This window comes from Cydia fagiglandana, chromosome 17, assembly GCF_963556715.1.
Source record: "Cydia fagiglandana chromosome 17, ilCydFagi1.1, whole genome shotgun sequence".
Taxonomy (NCBI): domain Eukaryota; kingdom Metazoa; phylum Arthropoda; class Insecta; order Lepidoptera; family Tortricidae; genus Cydia; species Cydia fagiglandana.
In genome coordinates, this window is record NC_085948.1 from 13,984,173 (window position 1) to 14,006,001 (window position 21,829).

The following is a 21,829-nucleotide window of genomic DNA, read 5'->3' on the forward strand; positions in this document are numbered from 1 at the left end:
ATCCACTCATCTCGAACCGCTTATTTATTGACATTCGTTTGTGTGCCCTTTCCAAATGTTACCCTGTATCATAGTCTAATAAAACAAGGTCTTCTCTTCCCAGAGTGACACAAGCCTACGTCACAATAACATTGCCACTTTATATAGCGCTATCGCATATTATATAGCGCTGTGGCATTATGACGTAGGCTTGTGTCAGTCACGTGACCACGAAAAGACGGGAAGAGAGTACCAGGCGGAGTATATTATTATACCATGCCCAGTATGTAAGGCTAGTGGGTGTATGTTAAGTGTAGGTTTCATTGGTCAGTTGCGATCAGATATATCGGAGCGGTCGAGACCCTCACAAATATCTGAACACGCCTTTATTGTCAAGGTGTTAGAGTGCACATTCAGATATTGTGAACACCTTGGGCGCTCCGATATATCTGTTAACGTACAGTCAGCAATGTCGGCATCAAAGTGATAGTCGCGGCGAAAGTGGTCAGATGTTGATACACGTCCTTATTTCTATAGCAATAAAGGTGTGTTTGGATACTTTGGCCGTTTTCTGACGCTGAATGTATCGTAAAAAAATATGTTTTTTTTTTAAATCTTTGACTACGTTATCGGTAACGTAGTCAAAGATTTCAAAGTAATAACTGAAAATTTGAATGCTAAAGAAATTTTGTTTGAGTTTTCAGACTTGTTATATCTATTATTTCATGGTTTTTTCCGCGATAATTTGCTAGTATTTTTTCTAATTGTACAATTGTGTAAAGTATGCAATTCATATATATTAGGTTTCGTATCCTGTAAAACTACAGTTTGTTTCCAGTTTGATGTCAGTTTGTTTTTAGTATTTGTATGTGCGTCGAAATCATATCGAACAATTTGGCTTTTTAGGCAAAATAGTAATTTGATTATGTTTTAATTTAACGACCAAATAAGTGGAGTAAGAAAATTAATTTAGTACGGTTTAAGTTTGGAATGTTTTTTAATTATTTAGACTAACTAAATTTGTTTTACGATTAACGAATAAATCTGATAGTTTAAGTGATTTAATTATTTCTGGAAAAGTTTACGCTATACGAGTACACTGCTAGGGATAATCACAATTCTTATAATAAGTTTTCTTTCATGTTTTTCTGGAGCAATCTAATTATTTTTCTGTTAACTGATTATTCAATTTAGCCCGTTAAATACTGCTTAATTTAATTTTTTGGAATTTGCCTTATTTAAGAAATTTGTGTCCAAAATATTGGGTATTTAATTGTAACATATCCTAGCGAAGTCATGATTAAAACTTATCGCTAGTATAAAATTTGAGTAAAAGACTTAGTACAATAACACGATTTGTGTATTAATGGAGAATTTAATAGGCTTATTTATTTCATTGAAAGCAATTTCAAATTGTTAGTTAATTTTCTATAGTAACTGCTTTCTTCTTTCTAGTGTTAGGCCTCAGTGGTCCGTGAAAGGAATGAAAGTGCGTTTAAATAACCATTGAATTGTTTCAAATAGAGTATGAATGTGTAGTATGATGGTTTAAATACTTTAAATTAATTTTATTTATTGACTTTCTGTCCTTACATGTTTTTATTATTGCAAGTCTAAGAAATTGTACTTCGAAATACGGGATATTAAATAAATTGTATATTAATAGGCGGTTCATATTATTTTGTGTAGCCTACTTGTTTGAAGACTGCTCTTTAACTTCATTTGTTTTTATTTTCTTGGAATTATATTAAACCAAATTATATAAGGTACTTAATCTGCTGACACTTTTGCTGGTTTTGTAGATTATTTTTCTAAGCTTGTTTGTGATTTGGCACAACAGTATATTGTCCGTCTGCCTTGTTTATAAAACGCATTTAAATTTTGAAATCATCAATCCTAGTTAACGACTAGGGTATGCTTGTATGGAGCTGAGATTGTACGGAGAGTCCTGGAAATTCTCGTTTCCGGGATTGATTATGTATAGAAAATTTACGGCAAACTGCTCACCATATTTTATCTTTAGCGAACGCAGTCCGGCATTTATTTTGAAAATTGCCACTATCTTAAACAGTTTAAAATGCTAATTGCCCCAAATTTTGACACTAGTTAGCTTCTTTCAACTGCCAAAAGACGCATAGCCTCTGCAGCGCCATTTACGTTAAGCTAAGTTCAAAAGTAGCAGAAATAAATACTGTTGTGCCAATCAATATAAGTTATCTCTCAATTATCTATAACACAGTGTGATATTGATGGAATAAACGCAACAATATGTAGCGAAATACAAAAAATAGTTACCTCATTCCGACTAGGAATAAAATACATTATAATATGATACGAATACAGGAACTGGCCATATAATTAACTGATTAACTTTTCTGAATCTCATATGAAGCTGTCAATGTAGTGTTTTTTTTTAAATATATAACTGTCATTTTTCGTTTCTGGTTCAGATATAATTATAAACGGTTCAATTTTGTAATAGCATTTGATAATCCTTCAATTAAGTATTTTTAATGACAGCCTCATATGAAAAAGTATGGCGTCGCCATGTTTCGATTCTTCCCACGTTTGGGCGCCATATTTACCGCATCCATTTTGTTTTGAAGCTTGCATTTGCTCAAGAGCGGGTGTGTTGGCACTCTGTATCCACCGCTAGTGTTAACTTTGTATGTAAAAATTATATTAATGATACTGAGAATAAAAGGGTACGAATTCATGTGATATAGATGTTTGTTGTTTTATTTATGTCTTATCATAAATGTTAGATAGTTGAGTGTGCTCAGAGCATAAAAGGGTCAACCACTGCGTTGCATGAACAAGAGATTTCCTTTGGCAGGATTGGTCCTTAGGACCCAAAGATGGATTTAAGAAGTGGAGCCACCCAGATTGTTGATGCAGGTGGGGGGTGGGGGGGTTTTTAAGCGTCTGCGACGTCTGAGGTTAATAATTCTTTAAGTTTAGGTTCTAAGTCAAGTTTAGTATCATGTTCAACTAAATCTAAGATGTAGACATAGATTTCATCGAAATCGGTTCAGCGTTTATTGATTGCTCATACAATCCTACACCTTACTTTTCATTTGGTATTTTTTAACTATCCTATGTTCTTCCCCGGGACTCAAACTATCTCTATAGGTACCAAATTTTATCTAAATCGGTTCGGCGTTTATTGAATCCCCATACAAATTACCTCCTCCCTTTTCACAACCTTAAAGGATGATTTTTGAGATTAAAAGTTTGCTATGTTGTTCCCTGGGACTCGAAACTATCTCTGTACCAAATTTTAACTAAATTGGTTCAGAAGTTTAAGCGTGAAGAGGAATTAAAAAAAAAGTATTTTTTCATATTTTATGTTTTTACTTCGGAATGGTGTCATTATGATATCTGAAATGAATTCGGCACCCCCGATTTATACGAAAACGATACCAAACTTGGCCTAGTAGCTTAAATGATACAGATATCAAGATCAAGTTGAGAGCCCCTCCCCTAAAAATTTACATCAAAAATCTCGGTGGCTCCACTTCTTGAATCCATCCTTGGGTCCTAAGGACCAATCCTGTTAGGCCCAGCACCATCCGCTAAGATACTTTTTCAAATCAGGCTCGGTATTGTAGAAACTTTATGAAGACCATATTATGACATACATACCTATTAATTTCGTTATAGACAAAACTTGCCGTTTAGCAAAGAGGGCCCATCCTTAAATTAATTTGGTACTTATTGAAATTATAGTGACTTATTCTGTTAATAGTACCTAAGTTAAAACTTTTAGAAATATTTTTGCGAATTGAATTATTCTAATACTAAAAATTACGTCGTAAAGGACTAATAAATTGACGATTTCAAGGAATAATTTTATAAAACCGATCATGATCTCTGAACCAACTTTTACCAGCATATAGGTTATGGGCCATACCTAGGTATGTACGATCACTTTAGGCACTTTATTATCAAGATACTCTAATCGTAATTATATCTATACGTATAATATATGTAATGTAGTCCATATTGTGGCTTTTAGGAGGATATCTGGCGTCTTGAAATTAAACAACGAAGCGGGATTTAATATTTTTATTTTTTACAATTTATTTACGTCGGTGATCGTAAATGAATTTTACTACAACGCTCCATCCTTTCAATTCAAATTACACGATAGAATGATACTAGAACATAAATATTTTTTCGTATTATTTAAGATCAAATAGATAATCTTTTTTACACCCTAATGTAACGATATCATTTAATTTAATTTGTCATTATATTAAGCAAAAATACAACAAATTAAATTACTCAAGTAATAATTAATTATAATCTTTATCGGAGAGAACAATTATCTAAAACTAAATCATTGCAATTACAATTTATAAATAGTTTTAACAAAAATGAAGGAACTAAATATTTGAATCTACTAAATTAAGACAATCACATGTTTATCAACTAAACATAAGTATTTACGTCACTATATATTAATTCTTTACGTCCTTACATTTGGCTCCTGGGTGAATACTCCTGTACATCGTTCACAATCGAAAATGTGCCATAAAATATACAATTTTGACCAAGTGCTAGAAGACGGAGGTTAACATGGTTAGAAGGAACTCTTAACCAAATTGTAACTCAGGACTCCGGGACAACGAAATCCAGTTAGCGGAGCGGAGCTCGGCACTCGTCAAAACAATTACTCAACCACAGTACGTATCATTAACAAATAACAAAACTTAATTAAAACGCCTCCATTAAAAACTTTAACAAAATCACTCTTAATACTGCTGAATTTGTACGAATTAGGTAAATAATGTCCGACAACACAATGTACATGTACCAGTCAACCACAAGTCGTAACACAAATTAAATAAAGAATAAAGTATCAGCATGTTTGTCACAGATTTCAAGTAAATATTCGTCATAAAAACATTTGATGAGGAAATCAATTATAAAACCTACACATCCGTGAATCTGTATTAAAATGTGCTGTGAAAATTTTTAAATTATTGATGGTGTTGAATTTGATTATTTGGCACAATAATGTAACTTTTCACACGATCCCGAGTCTTTGCTAAACATTAATCCATGACAGCGACTTATTTCATTAACCTTATTTTACATTTACAAATAATTACATGTGATCAAGCGCTCGGAGACAAAATCGGTAACATTAGTAAGCTAAAAAGGAAAATTAAAGCAATAGAATTCTGATCTGTAAAACTATAGTACATATTCAAATATATAATGTAATTCGTTTATAATTATATAAAATCCCTGTAACGATAATATTGTTATATGACGTGACACTAGTAGTGTACCTACGGTATGCCTGAGAGCTGCGGAGTAACTGTGATTATGTAATTTACAGTCGTTATATAAAATAGAGTCGTAAATAGTGTTCAGTCTTGTCGGTAGAGGGCGCCCGAACTCCGGGCCCCCTCGCTGCTTCAACGGAAAACTATTCCAATATCTACACAACGCAATATACATGTGGGGTGCTCGAACCATTCTCAACGGAACAATAATTATACAGAAATAAACCGTATATACACAAGTCTATCTAATCACGTGGTAAATCTATTTACGAAATCATCGGTATACAATTATCTAAAGCCAGGTAGGACCGAGTCTTGTTTAATTCTAACTTCATTATTACATATTCACTAAAATCTTGAAAAGCTCCTTTTGATTTGAACATTGAGTGCAGATACCTTTATTTGTCTAACCTGGCGCGCGCGGTTCCACTGCACTGATACCGGGGCCTTATCAACACAAAACGTATGTCTACGTGACAATTTGGAGATCCGTGTCGTTACATAAAGGGCCCGCACACCGTCGGCGGCGGGCGAGGCGGCGCCCCCAGTGCGCGGAACAGCCGGCGCGAACCGATCACTGTAGTCACCTCACTAATACTACAACAATTACAAATACACTACTATTTACCATTTTAGACACCGAATGTCTCATTAGTAGCTAATTTAAATTTATATCCCATTAATTTATCAATTAATATTTACATTTAAAATTGTTTATCATCGAATATAACTATTATTACGAAATATTTTACAAACTTTGGTGAATTGCAGAAGAACTCGCACGAACATAATATCTACAGGACACGTCTAGGGCAAGAATGGAACGGTTCTTTAAAATAATAATAATATAGGTAACGTATATAATTCACCGTAAGTAACAGTGCGAAAACGCAGGAGCGAACAACGCAAATGGAATGGAAACGGAATGTAACAAACAGAGAGCTCCGCGGCCGCGGTCACTAACGATAACAATCACAACACCTTTCATACTTATTGCACTCCTTCGGAATAATAAATTATCGCCTATCACTTATACGCGATCTCATATACATTTACAATATTAACACATCTTTAAATATAAATTTAACTAATTTAAATGTGGACGTCGCTCGCCGCGAGCTCCGGAATGTTTTCAGAACACTAGAAGACCTCGCCGCGGCGCTCGAGACCGAAATCGTCAGTGCCGACCAATAAGAACTGACTGTTTTAAAAGCTAAATAAAATGTTTAATGTCTGTAAGTAGTTCGGAATAATAGCTGCAACAAAACAGATCACAACTTTTAAAACAGTCGTATTTCAGAAACGGCAGTCAGTTTCAGTCTCGCGCGGGGAGGCGAGATCGGAACACGTCAGACGTAAAATTAAGGTACAGTGCTACGGTGAACTAAAGAGGGGTGCCTAGTCCTGCCCGTTGTGGTGTAAGAGTGCGCGGTTGTCGGGCGGGTGCGGTGCGTGCGGCGCGTGCGGCGCGCGGTACGACTCGCCCTCCTCGTTCTCAGAGTTCTCTTTGGAGCGGTCGCTCTTGCAGTCCTCTTCTTTAGCTACGGCGGCGAGCGAGTCTAAAGCCATTGGCATCGACTGGTACAGCTCGCGCGCCTTGTCTCCCGGTGGCAGCAGATGTAGCATGTTCAGCGGCATCGGGAACCCCGGAGGAAACTCTGGGTAGAACCCTTGCGTGAAGGGATTGAACATGGGACTTGAAGCGATGTCAGGTTCTGAGCTGGCCGGCCGTTGTCCGCCGCCGCCTCCTCCATGCTCGTCTTTGTCGTGATGTTTTCCTGGTGGATGGTTGTTGTTGTTGTTGCCGGAATGCATCCCGAGCGCGTCTAGCGGCCCGCCGATGCAGTCCTTACGTAATTGTTCAAGCTTTAGACTCTTCCCGTATTTCCCGCGAACATACATCAGTAATGAATTGTACGGAATGCCGAAGATCCTCGACGCTTGACTGGTCGTCATCTTCTTGTTCCACACGTGTTGCAAAGCCTCTGTCAGTTCCGCGTTGGTCCACGATCGAGGTGGCCCGCCGCGCGGCGCGCTGTGCTGGCCTTTCGGCCGCCCTGAAAGAACAAATAGTTTTATCGACACGAAATACAAAACGTTCCGGTAATTAGGGGTGATTTGTGAACGGTGCAGCGGGGGCACGACACATGACGTGCGCGGTGCAGGCTACTATCTAATAACCGTATTTTGGCGGAGCAATAACTCGGCGACACACGGCCAATGAGCGGGTTGCCACACGGCGGGTTGTCATTAATTTGTCGCCGCACGCGACTATTACAACTTACAACCAAGTCGGTTTTGTCAAAAAGAAAAGCGGACATGCATATGCGCGATGTCGCCCGCGTAACTTTATGCTTTTATAATTCCCGCGGAGCACGTTAACTCGATTCCGATCAGATAATCGAGTCGTATTACAACCGGAATGATAAATTTATTATGGAAATTAGGTTTTCTTTTAATAGAGGTTCGAGGTCACGCGATGGCAAATTAAAGAAGGTTAGAGCCACTGCACACGGGGACTCACTGCAGTGTGTTTTAAAAAAGTCGCTGAATGCGCGACTCTTTCGGGAGACAGTGGGAGATGACGTAGTGCTAACAGAGGCGTTAGTGCGACAGCGACAACACAAAACGACAGCCGCAGGCTTCCATGCTGATTCAATTCAACATCATTTTTCTTACAGATTCAGTAAATTACAGTAAGCGTTTGAAATTTGTAATACTCGAAGAATTACCAAAATTGTCGCGTTTTGTAGATCAAAATAGGCCTATGGCAGTTTGATATCGATATCACGAGGCAGCAACCCATTGTTTTAGCGAAAGACGAACAGGCTGCTGCCTCGTGATATCGATATCAAAACGCATATCGTTACAAAAAGCCCGTGTGCGATGCCTCTTAGTTCTGCGTTGTCGCATGCATGTAGCGATAAAATGGGCGGCGATCGATCGCTATTGTGGGACGTGCGAGACGAGAGCATTCATACGGTGGCCGCTGATACGCTATCAGATCGTCTTAATAAACAGCCGGGAGACAATGCCCGTTTAGCGGCCGTGTGCGGCGAACTTTGTGCATTATGCTTGCATGCATTGTTTGCTGCAGGCGGCCGTGCGCTGAGTAATCTCGAGATAGTGACGTAGATGGAGATTTGTTCAATGTTTCGTGATTTGATGTATTTCCTAGACTACAATTTTATTCATGAAGTTATAAGATTTAATCAACTTATGAACATTATGGATCCGAGTAGGTCATATAACTGTCGTCAGCCTCAACTCCGTCAAACTTTTCATACATTTAGTATTTTGATGGAGTTTAGACGCAGGCACAAATCTGCAGAATGACCATCCTACCCTTGCTTACTGTGATGTCATGCCCCCTCATTTATGAATTACGAAAGTGACCATGTGCCGATTTCAAAGTTTATCACGTCAAAGTTGTACAGAATAGCAGACTTACATTTCTTTTTGACGTTGGTAAAGAGTTGTGCGTCAAGCGGCGGTGCGCGGTGCTCCACGTCCATCAGGGGGTACATTTTGTCCATGCCGGGGGGGAAGAGGCCCAGCGGAGAGTCGATGCCGAACACTGGAACAAGAGAGCACACGGTTAATACATATGGACAGGTTATCAATAGGCAACATGGTTTAAAAAAAACACTGCGCTATGGTTGCGGAGTTGCAGAGACGATTTTCTCCTAAACTTTTGTTACCTAAATTTTGTCTCTTACTCTAAACTAAACAAACAGAAATCTCAAAATCACGGATAGGGACGAACATTTAACAACGATCTGCTAGATTTGGTAAACGTTTATGATTAACGCCATTAAATAGTAAGGAATGTAAGGATAAGGATACTAAACAACATACAGGGTGATTCATGAGACGTGAGCAGGACTAATCCTGCACACTCAGTAACTGATAATTGATCGATCACCGTCGTATTTAGGTGAAACAACGACACTCTTTCCTATTTTTTACTTATTGGTGAGGACTAATTTAACTGTCTACAATCATGGTTACCCTACAAGACCTAATTAATATTAAACATAAAACCTCTTTAACCGTAATGACAGCATTTTGATTACGAAGAAAATAAACTGTCAAACTTGAGTGAGATACGAGTTTTCACAAGTAACCAGACCGTGATGACAGTGATGACATTCAATTTGACACAGAATATCGGTAGTTTAGTATTCTAATTTTAGGGTGACCATGCATGTCGTAAATAATTAATTTTATTTTCAACACGAGTAGAAAATTAACGTTAATCTCACTAATACTCGTACTGATACGAAACAGTTGCTTATAGTTAATTTACAAAATGCGCTCCTGCTCACGTCTCATGAATCAACCTGTATACATTTATGTAATAAGGAAGCTTGTAGAAGTAGGTACATAATTACATATTAACTTGTTAAATAAAAATAAGCTTAGTTTTAAATAAGGACAGCGGACATCGAGTGCAGGCGCCACCAGCACCAGCATTCGGTTTACGATAAAAACATAAAAAAGTTTGTAGGTAACACGTTTCTCTTACAGTTAAATACAGCGTTCAAATCTAACTAGAGAGGCAAGAACCTGGGTACGACTACGGTTATCTATCAATCAATAGATAGGTATTAGGTACATTGTATAATTACATAATATTAATTATGATTACTTATGGATTTACTTCCATAGATATGATAAAATAAATGGAAACTGCGCCCGTACGTAATTAGAGCGCTAGAAGTAGTTATCTGAGCACAAGTAGTGAAAGGTGTTGCGTGAGTGACTCCGCTACTCGCCGGTAGATGGCGTTGACAGTCGCGTTCGCTTTTAAACGCAGCCCGCAAAGAAAAGATGCATTCGAATATCAATAAATGAAAATACAGTTGATAAAGAAATATTTTTAACAGACATAGGTAGGTTACCTATATTGAGCGTGCGTTTTATTCGCAATTAATTAAATTCTGAATCATCAAAGCTGTGTCGTGTCATCATTTTCACAACTGTTGTTTGTCGATGAATGAATTAAAATATTTTAACTTGAATTTTACATTTCAAACCGCAGTTAACAATTTATACTTATGGAAAAATTTGTGAAGTATATTCTAAGCTTCGATAGGTGGGTAATTAGCATGAAATAAATGTGATACGATTAATAAGTCCGACGTCTGTTTTTTCTATAAAAAATGCCATTTTAATTTAATAACATTAAATCTACAATTAATTAGACTAAAATGTTTAATGAGTAATCAAATGTCTGACTTAACCCGTTTCTGGCGACAGCTTAAAGTCAGACATATTAACACAGACTAATTACAAAAATATGCACGAAAATAACTCATTTAGAGGCAAATGTTACGAAATTGCACTGACTTTAATTATTACTAGGTAATTGCAGTTCGATTCTGTGTACAAATATTCGAAACGTAGTACAAAATTACATGACAGTGCAAAACAAGTCTCGATGATACAAAATGGCTCAAAAATACGTTGACAAAGATATTTTACTATGCACATTTGTTGATAATTTTAACAATTTTTTGCGTTTGTGTATCAAAGCCAAAGGATAATATTTTGACGATAATACATTTTGTTTCAGTGAAAGAATGGCAATTTTAATTTTTAATGATGTTTTGTAACAGACGTGTAATAAGAGATATATATAAAAATCTTCCGACGTATTTTTGAGCCTGTATTTAGGGGTCATCCATTAATTACGTCACACGTTTAGGGGGTGGGAGGGGGTCAAGAAAATGTGACATGTTGTGACATGGGGGAGGGGGGAGTCACAAACATTGTGACGTCATTTTAACTTCATCACTATTCATCATTAACCGAAAATTAATTTATATTTTTTTACTCGCTGTACATTTCAATGAGGTTTTGGAAGTAGGTGATTTTCGTTCCTAATTGGTTTTGTGTTATAAAATTACTAATATTTCTTTTACCAAAAATATTAAAAAAATAATGCCGAGTTAGTATTGCCGATTTCGTTGAAAACAAAATTGCCTAAAATGTGACGTCACACCAGGTGGGGAGGGATTTGCAAAATGTGACCAAGTGTGACAAGGAGGGGGGTAGGGGTCAAAAATCCTAGAAATTCGTGTGACGTAATTAATGATCCCTTATGATGTTTTGTAACAGACGTGTAATAAGAGAAATATAATAAACCTTCCTACGTATTTCTGAACCTGTATTTCTTAAAATTCTATTTTAAAAATTGATAGTTACTAACGTAGCAACCGAACTGATCTAAAATCGTTCACAGGTAACTGATATTAGATAAAAGCTCCAAAAGGAAGGTGAAGGAATTCATGAGCTTTATAAAGCTGCATACATAATACCGGTGGGTATAAGACTGCGCGGCGCGGGCTTCCGAGCGAATTGAAATTACTCCATGTTTCTTTTGCTTGAAGATCCAGCGGGAATATACTTGTGGGAATTGCAATTTCTATTCATGTATAAAATAGTTCTTTGTCTATAATTGACTGTGACTGTGTTTGACACAAAATATCCGTAGTATAGTGATAAATTATATGACAACTAGGGTAATTATTTAATTATATAACCTTATACTAAAAATGAAATCTATTCACCTATAAACAGAATTCATTTTAGTCTAAGGTGGCCAGCTATTGAAGGGTGGCCAGTTATTGACACCTTATACTAAAATGAATTGTGTTTATAGGTGAATATTATAATTCATTTTAGTTTAGGGTGGCCAGTAATGGACGATTTACCCATTTGGTTAGCAGAGCGCTATTAGATCCTAGGCCAGTGAATCCATCAATTTATAGTCAGTTGTCTTTTTTAGATATTGGTTTAGTTTTTATTTCACGTAGGTATTCTTAATCGGCAGGTAATAACAATATTTCTGCAGTTCTTTAACCGACCAACGGAGTGACAGCTGATGTTCCCGAGGTTTAATAACACATCCCTTAATCTTTCGTATGCTTTGTATACGGGACACGTACCTACCACATAATTTGGACTGTAATATACAATTTCAACGATTTCAAGGTTATTCAGTAGATTTTTTTGACAGTCGCATACGTAGGGTTAATCGATTTACGAGTTAAGGGCTTGTGAACAACAAAAATCTATTACTGACTCGGGAATGATATAATTTATTGTCCGCTTCGATTTTTATCTAAGAATAAAACAAATCGATCCTGTCGCTGAATATCTATGAAAAATATTGACAGCTCAAGAGAAATCTCGCGCCAGATCTTTCGAATTGACTGAGGAAACAAAGGACCTAAATAACAATATAGCTATGAACAATTATCAGACCTGAAGAAATTAGGTTTCTAAATGAGAATAGTAAACGATTTAGTTCAGAACTGTAGGGTAGATGTAGGTAATTTAAGATTATAGCGATTTTTCCGTATAAAATAGCAAGTTTACTGACGCTCCTGAGTCTCCCTATATGCATGTCCAAAGGGCTAAGTAATAACTAGCTATTAGTTATTAAGTACCCACTTAGTATATACAAGTGTATTAATTATACCTTTGATTAGTTCTGAATGTAAAACCTAAAACTAAATAACATCTTTTACCAACTGCCGTATTCGAACTTCAAGATATTCACAAGAGACGACACGTACTAGATCCATTCTAGATATACGTTATAGTTTAGATATCAACTAGTTCTCTTTTGCAGCGCAGATAGAGTAAGATATCTATTAGATGTGAATTAGATCTCTAAGTCATATCCTGTGGAAATCGTTCAAGAGTATCTCCAGAATCGCGCAAATGTGTAATTTGACAGGTTAGATCTTAAACATATCGTTATCGTATCTTGGTGATGTCTAAAAAATGTCTAATAGATGTCTATTTCATAATCAGAATCGGGCCCCAAAACGCCCTTAACCAGACAACACATCTCGAAAGACATTACTCGCACAGCTAGATAGTGTGCAGATGTAAATAAGCCGAGGTGTCCTGCCCAGCGCGCTGAATCGATATCGCCGGCTAGGTTTATTGCTAGCTATCTTTGCGAGTAACAGGTATGTCTGTGCTCCGACTAACGCGGATATCTGTACGGGATATATCTACGCTTCGGCTCGAAAGAGGTTTATTAAAAACGTAACGAGCTTTTACGTACGAGTAGGTACGGAACAATTGCAATATTGAAATCGGTATATCGTTGGTACCGATGAATTTAGGTCGCTATAACGCTTCGGCTCTAAAGGGGTTTATTAAAAACGTAACGAGCTTTTATGTATGAGTAGGTACGGAATAATTGCAATATTGACATCGGTATATCGTAGGTACCGATGAATTTAGGTCGCTACATCCGAAAGTAGCTATAATCAAGATCTATTAAACATTCATGAGTATTGTACTAGAACAGAACCTCAAAATTTCGTTGTCATTAGTAATAGTGGACTTAATGCCTTAAGGCGTCCTCTACCAGTCAACCAATGGGCTAAACCAGAAAGATTAAGTAGGTGCAAAACATGCCAGAAATATCGCAGTTAGGGTTCATTTTCAAGACAAGTACCTTTTAAGGGGATTCCATGCCCCAATGACCTTCGATCTGAACCCCTTAGTTTTCTGATATTTTTTGTAGCGTATCATACGAGTATTAACAGCAACGGCTTTATAGTATCCCATATTTATTTCAAAGTTCATTGTCTTCGACATATTTGGCATCAAAGTTGAACAATTTTCAAGTTTTCTGGCCATAACTTTTGTGTAAAGTAGTTTAAAACCTCTGACCAGTTTTTAGAGACGTCAAAGACGAACCTATATAAATAGATTTGGTATATGTAAGATCTTTCACAGCAATCGAGATACGAAATAAGTGTTTTCTTAGACAATGTCTAAAAAAATCATAAAAAATAAGTATTCATTACTTTCAAAATCCGGCAGACAAAAATGGAGATAAAAGATTGAAGAACCAATAGACGTTTGTCTTACAATTCTTACAGTGCAAAAGTAGGAGATACTATTCAACACTTGACAAAAATCGATGAAAACCTCGGGTAGCCCCTTGCGTGTTTCATAAAGGATTTGGAATTCATTGCTCGACAAATACGTACAGTCGTTGGATTGATCACAATTATTATGATCATTATTTATTGCTGTCGTATTCATAAAACGTGTATCAAATGGCTACTTATCTTAGTTTAAATAGACTCATTTTCTCACAAATATAAATGTTAAATAGCTGTCAAGGTAAAATAATCGGAAATTATAGTTCGTTTTTTTTTAGCATTAGAAAGAACTCCACAGAAGCAAGCGTGCAGTTTTCATCAGGCTCTTTAATTGTTAATAATTATTGAATTATCTAATGTAGCATGGTCAATACATATAATTTACTTCATATTATTACCGCTAAAAGTGCCGGAATTGGAACCACAAGCTTACTTCTGCGAAGTTCTTTCTAATGCTAAAAAAACGAACTATAAATTGAACATGTAAATAGGTTACACAGGTATCTGTATGAAAATATCAAAAGGTATTGTTGTAAGTCTGCTGACTGTACTATTGGTGCTCCAATAGTTGCGGATGAAAAAACGTGACAAAAATATAATATGCACCCCTCGAACATTTTTCCAAAGAGATATCTAATCATCATCATTCTAATTGATGCACATACCTATCTGTATAATTATGTGCAATTGTGCATCAATAACATACCTAGGTACTTATCTCTTTTTGTTAATTAGAGAACTTTTGACTTGTAGTCTGAACCGCTACTTTTGATGCTCACTGTACTAGGCTTTAAAAGTGTGAATTTCCTTGATTTCGTTGTAATGTTTATTCAAAATCATAAATATTGTGAGCAATGTATGTACAATAATTACAGAGAACCCGACGTCGATCAAAACCGCAATGTGCGAAAATGTCTACATTACATTACAGTACTGAATGGAGGCGTCTGGTTTATTTCCCTTCCTCATACATCTGACAGCCACATTTGACTCACAAGAATAGCAAAGTTACGAGCGAGTCTAGAAATGGGAAACTAGAGCCATCATCACTCGGCCATCAAACGGATCCCGTTCAATCTTATGGAGCTGGACTATTACTTGCTTAATTGTAATTCTCACTACAAGCATTCGAAAGCCTAGAAATTTTACGATACGTGGTTACATACGTTTAAACGCCAACTCTAAAAAGACTTAAGAACTGTTTTGTGAACGGGTTATAAGCCTTTTTGAGCCTAAGTTTTAGGCGTCTAGGTTTATAGAGGCAGGAATACCAAACAGTTAATTTGTGTCACTGGTTACAGTACTCGTTAGCTCGAGCCATTTGCATAATTACTGACAATCAATAAGCCTACATTCATATTGGATGGAAATTGCTTAAAAATAACTGTGGAGATCTGTATCGGGTCAGGGAGATGTAATTTTAGCTGTGTTTTACTTCACACGATTTTGGCCAAAGAAAAGAGAGTACTTCAGATTATGATTATTCTTAACGTGGGTTCGTGTGTATATTTAGATATGAAAAGAAGGTAAACTAAACCAGTATGATGGGTTCTAACTAGTGAGATTGTAACTATGGGTAGGTCGCTTTGTTATCGTGATAAGGCGGCGTATTATGGGTAACTACGGGTACTTCTGTGCTTCTGAGTTATTTAGTTTTTCGACAGGTACTACGAAGGTTTTCTTATAGATAATTAGTCTAAACTTACTGTAAAGTTGTTCTGCAAGCTCCGACCGTCGCCAGGGTGCCAACGGTTGGTCTGAACAGAAATATTCACTCTCTTACTCATGTCTTTTACGTATTTCATTTGTTTCGCAACAAAAGTCGTGCACGGCTTCCGAATTGAGATAAAAGAAAATTAAGTTCAAAAGGCACTTGTCAAACGTTTCCAAGTTACAACACGGTTATGTAATGCAAATAAAAGACTGCAACATGAAGATATCAAGCGCTGTGACCAATCGATTTCATTATATCACACGATTTCCAGAACGGGGAACCTTGTGGTCAATTAGCCGGTCGGCGCTTTCTACTCCCCCCAACAAACTGTTCGACCATAAACAATTATTTTCGAAACACTAACCAGACTGCAATACGGTTAAATTCGACACGACATTTTTTCCGCAAATTATTTAAGAATTTTCGCAAGTGTCACCTTCATATTCGTAAAAGCCTCAGTTTTTATGCACATTAGATGTAGGTATACTGACTAAAGTCAACACTAAAGTCGTTTTAAAGCGCCAGCTGTTCGCCCTAGTGAAACCGACGTAAACAAAATCGCACTTGGAAGTTATCAGACAACAAAGTTAGCGATCGATCGTGCCCCATATGCACCACGCGTAGAAATCGAAAGCGGCAACTTGGTCCGCAACCCTTGCGTACAACTTGTCAGAGCACCCCGGTCATTGAGGAAAGAGGGAGCTCCGTCTCGCTTACGCGTCACGCACATGTGTTGTTGTGTCTCGCTCGACACATGCGTAAAGGGTCGTGTCGGGTTAGGCACGTGTCACGTACGGGCCCATTCACTACCGGCGCACACACGGGGGCGCGTCTGTGTGGGAGTCGCCGAGCGTTGTCTATGGTCAGGCTCGTGCTCGCCGTTTATTTTGCAACGAGATTTACAACTATAACTGTAAATTAACTTTATCGAGCGGACCCGAATCTAGGTCGTATGGAATCAGCATTAATTATCGCTTTAATCTAAGACCGATGTCGGCTGTACGTACAATAGATCACATGATAGATAGCGGCCGGCAAGGACACGGGAACGATATCTAGACGCCATAACTGCTACCTCTCGCCAACTAGGTTAATCCATTGTTTCAGTCTAGGCACACGCACGCCGATGTGGGGAACGATTAACTGGAAAGAAGTCTAGGCCGATGATGCTGCGACTATCCTTGCATTGTTCGAGACATCGCGTGTCCAATATAAGTCCTCATTACATAAATAATATAGGGTGTAACGAATACTGATAAACAGGGTTTCAATATTTATAAGGCCGACTTTGATTGAGCTACTAAGCCTTGTCCTAACTGAGGCGACTAACGCGACAATATTAAATACAGTAAAATGGTACCTACTTTGCCTGTATGGTCGCATAGTTCTATTTGCAAAATGTAATTGTCGCATGGGAAGCATACACAGGCCAATGACAAGTAGACCGTGCGTAATTTAAACTCAACCTTTCTGGACCAGTATCCATACTGCCGCATGGCGAGAGGATCACTTTGGATCCAGACATTTTTTTGCTTCACTTCTAACACATGGACCACACGGAAGTGAAGTAGAAATGGCAATAAGGAAGCTTTCGGCGGTCAGCTAGGGCACATGTGGTAAACAATTATTGATATGTGAATGCCTCACTGAATTGGGTCGGGACGCCAGTTTCCTCATGACACACGCATCTGAGCCGTGCAAAACAGTTTCATATAAAAACCATTCCCGTGACTAACGATGACGTGTGACTCATAATTGCCGGTTTAATTGTAATTTCATAATGACACTACACCGTTTCCGAATTAGCGTTCACGTTTGATTGTAACAAGAACACATTAGCTGAATCACACACGGTGGGAGAGTTGAAATAAATTACACCTGGTAACGTGTTAATTTCGTAAGCTTATACCAATTTGGGCATTAGCTATTGAAATGTATTTTCGTTAACTTCCCATGTTACATCGTGTGAAGTTTTTGGCTGGAGCGCTTTCTATTGTTCGGGTTCGCGCCGAAATGAGAGGTCGATCTCATTGTCTATGCCCGAATAGTGAAGCGCTTTAATCACTCGATTCAACTCCGTTTTCGATCTATTGCCCACATGACGCTTCAAACTTCATTGTTATTTTAGAAATCGGAACGGCCTAATTAATTTCGTTATTAAATTTATTATCTGGTAATAACGTGTCTACAGTGAGCCGTAGTTGTTTTGTTTGCTCGTCACGTCTCGTTTTATAGTAATAAAGAACGGGGGTATGTGCTCTGCGGTCTGTCGATCGTATCGGTAATAGTTCGCTTCCGTTGCGTATGTAATGTAATCTATCATGTGAAAGAGCCAAAACGATTGTGGTTATTCGCAAGAATCGATTTAAAGCGGATAAAGCTGCGAATACGAATAAAAAATCGATTAGATCGTTACACTTACTGTGGACTTTCTCTGTGCATGGACCGTTAAAAGTACAAAAATTAGTGTCCGACAAAAACTAGGCTTTGTCAATATTAAAAGGAAAGACTAATGTTTATGTAGACTTATTTTATTCTGTAAGCAACTAACTGAAGATTATTTAAACTTGATTCACTGTGAAGCTCAATTTAATTCATGCAAGTAAACAAAACAGAAAGTGACGTGAATGTTCTATCTCGTATTCCAATTATAAGTCGATACAATCGAGTATGCATTCGAATAACAAAAGAGTAAATTGTCTATGGGCGTCTATTTATCACGGCGCGTATCGTATTGATATAGAAAAAGGTTAGATTGATTTCGGCCAAATTGCTGTTTACGTGTGTGGTAGGCCGCAATGATTTGTGCACCGCCATTGTGTTACATTACTCATGTGCCTGACTCATGGTCGCCCCGCTATGTAGTTAATAACATAGATACATTTGTAATGAAATTACCGAGAAATAAGGTACGCATTTCCTAGTAGCTTTTGGTTAATGAAAATTATTGTAATGATGTTGGCAACATGGCGTATGAGTGAACGAAGTTGTCGAAGCCATAAGTTATGAAACACGATTTTATTAACTATATAAAAAAAAACAATAACAAAGTCGAAAGCCATGTTCTTTATTCAAAAGTCGGTTGCCAGTTCTGTTATGGTTGTGATTGACAGCTGCATATCGCGATACCAACATACAAAAAGTAACATTTAATTAACATATATCTAATCTATGTTGCTTTATACAAAACATGCTCGAGACACGCCACGAAATTGTGGTTTCCCGCGGTCCGTACGAAACTTTATAATCACAGATCAGTAATCCGATTTCGTTTCCTTGCCGACCTTTGCGGCCGTAAAAAAATCAAGTCTCGGACGCTCGTCCCTTTGTATCGTTTTTCGTTACATTAAGTAGGTTGCGAAGTTTAGTAGCGGGAAAAGTTTTTACGAAGGTATTTTCCTTGATTCGGCAGAATAACATTTATCTGCGGTAAAGGATCCCTTTCAAGGGTCAATAAATCTCGGTATGATGAGTGGCGGCGGTGAATTTGGAGCTCTTTAACGGTTCCGGCAGTTTTTGCCGCGGTGCATCGTGACGACACAGACGTGGCCGTCGATTTCATGTGTCGAGCGCACTTTTTGGTCGCCGGACTGTATTTTAATTGCTTTCTAAACTCCACTCAATTCCCATGCCCGCCGTGAAATCGACTAGCACACGTAGATGCAATGCATGACATGTAGTTTTTTCGTGGGGTTTTTTGTGTTTATCGAGAGAGAGATCTTGCGTATGCGCCGGTCATTGTGTTGGTGAGAGGCCGCGTTTCCGAACACACTCGTGATCTTATTTCGATTCTCATTCACAGAACGCTCATTCAAAATTTGAATTTAACGGCTAGAATCAATTATGGTCGTGTGACGAAAATATATCTTAGCTCAGTAGCAAAGTGTTCTTGTACATTTAATAACGCGCAGCACAGCGGGTAGATATGAATGATATGATCACGCATGCGCATCAATCTCGTGGATGGTTCGTCGGCACCTCTTTATCGTTAACAAAAAATGGAGTTCTTTCTCAGGCGGACAATGGCGTCTGGGCATATCACTTGTTATTAAATTCGTATAAGATTAAACCTAATATATGATTCGAGTTCCGGTTGCGTGTAACAGTTTTTTGGATCTGTTTAAAACAGTACGGTAATTCGTGATTTGGAGCAAGTTTAAAGTTGGTCGGTGAGTTTTCTTAAAAATCACTACTTGTCTCTGCCTACAGTTACATTATATTACTGTTTCTGTAGTTTCAGATTGAGTGATGTTTGTATCAGACTTCAAAAGGCTGGAGATTTATTATTTATTTACCTGCGCAAATTGCGAGAATCAGTATTGAGTATAGCAAAGGCTTCAGTTTCCTTAAACACCACGAGTATTCCTGCACAAAAGTGCATTTTTATAGGAAAACCAAACACTTATGAGTAAATGTACAGACATGACTAAAAACTCAATGAATCCTACACGCAACGTCACATACGCCGAGCATGCAGACTTGAGGATCGCTTGAATAAGATACCAGAGGGCCTACCGCGAACCGCGTTTGATGAGTTGCCTTCCTGTCACACTTACGTACGAATTTACAAGTGCGACAAAGAAGCAACACGTTGAACGTGGTTCACGTTAGGCTCTCAGGTAACTTTAACACGGCAGTAGCAGTAGTAGGTAGTAAATATTATCTAAAATTTAAACGCTCACAATTCCAACAATATGTGAATAGTTAATACTTATTACGTCGGCGCCCAAATCTAATGTTTAATTTGTCTTTGGTTTTTATTTGTAGTTTCTTTGTACTTATTGTATTTTATTTTGTAGTTTCACAGTGCCTTGGTTTTACTGTAATGCTGTGTTACTTATTTGACTAATAAATAAATAAATAAATTATGTCGAACATTTCTATAAGAAAATTATTGCCAATCCTTGCGAGTGAAATGCACATATTGCTAAGTCAGGCTAAGCCAGGGCGAAGCCAAAGAAACGGACCTCTTCAATATGTAGGGAAAAACAACTAACTCAATGAGAAATTATTGAGGGCTTCTTATTTATAAACAGTCAAAAAAGTAAATATTAGCTAAAAATACCCGTATATGGCTAAGTATGTACATGCTAAAGTTAAGCTAAGTCTCACAATCTCACATATCAAGACAGACAACATTGGGTTGACCATATTTTGTGACCATATGTTCCGGTCGTCCCGAATTTTTGTCTAGTTACCTATGGATAATTTTAACAACTATCGATAGGAAATTATTAATGAATGAATATTGTTTATTTCAGATTTTTACAATTACATAATTATACTTATTATACATATAAAAACATCTTAGATAATATAAGTTGATTTGTTGGATATAAATAAAAGAAGTTAGTAAACAGTTCCATTACATTATAAATTAATTACCATACTATAAAATGATTTATGGCATCTTAATTTTAAAGCCCGAACATGGTTAGGTTACAAGCCAAAGCAAGACTTAAGGCCTCAAAGACCCACATGTCACCATTTGATTCCCAGATAGCATTCAGAAAACACAGGGCCCGATTCGAATTATGAAATAGACTTCTATTAGACATCTTTTAGACATCACCAAGATACGATAACGATATGTTTAAGATCTAACCTGTCAAATTTGATATTTTCGCGATTCTGGAGATACTCTTGAATGATTTCCACATGATATGACGTAGAGATCCAATTCACATCTAATAGATATCTTACTCCATCTAACGTAAAAGTGACATTGGTTGCCCGAATTGCGCTGCAATAGAGAACTAGTTGATATCTAAACTATAACGTATCTAGAATGGATCTAGTACGTGTCGTCTCTTGTGAATATCTTGAAGTTCGAATACGGCAGAGTGACTGCATAGTGCGTCGTTTCTCAGCCCTGACAAATACCCTCTGGTAATTGGAAGAACGCGCTCGCCGACGCG

General features: G+C 37.4%; 1 protein-coding gene across 2 annotated transcripts in view; it reads right to left on the reverse strand.

The window, feature by feature from the left end:
- Positions 1–4,032: 4,032 nt before the first annotated feature.
- LOC134672561 (protein jim lovell) overlaps positions 4,033–21,829 on the reverse strand; it is a 31,393-nt gene continuing 13,596 nt past the window's right edge. The window contains exons 2-4 of one of the 2 annotated variants that reach the window (XM_063530502.1): positions 15,904–15,954; positions 8,728–8,853; positions 4,033–7,333 (exon numbers count right to left, since the gene is read on the reverse strand). In XM_063530502.1, coding sequence (XP_063386572.1) covers positions 6,675–7,333; positions 8,728–8,853; positions 15,904–15,954 — 836 coding nt within the window. In that variant the 3' untranslated portion in view covers positions 4,033–6,674. The remainder of the gene's footprint in view (positions 7,334–8,727; positions 8,854–15,903; positions 15,955–21,829) is intronic. The other variant, XM_063530503.1, reaches the window with a different exon arrangement.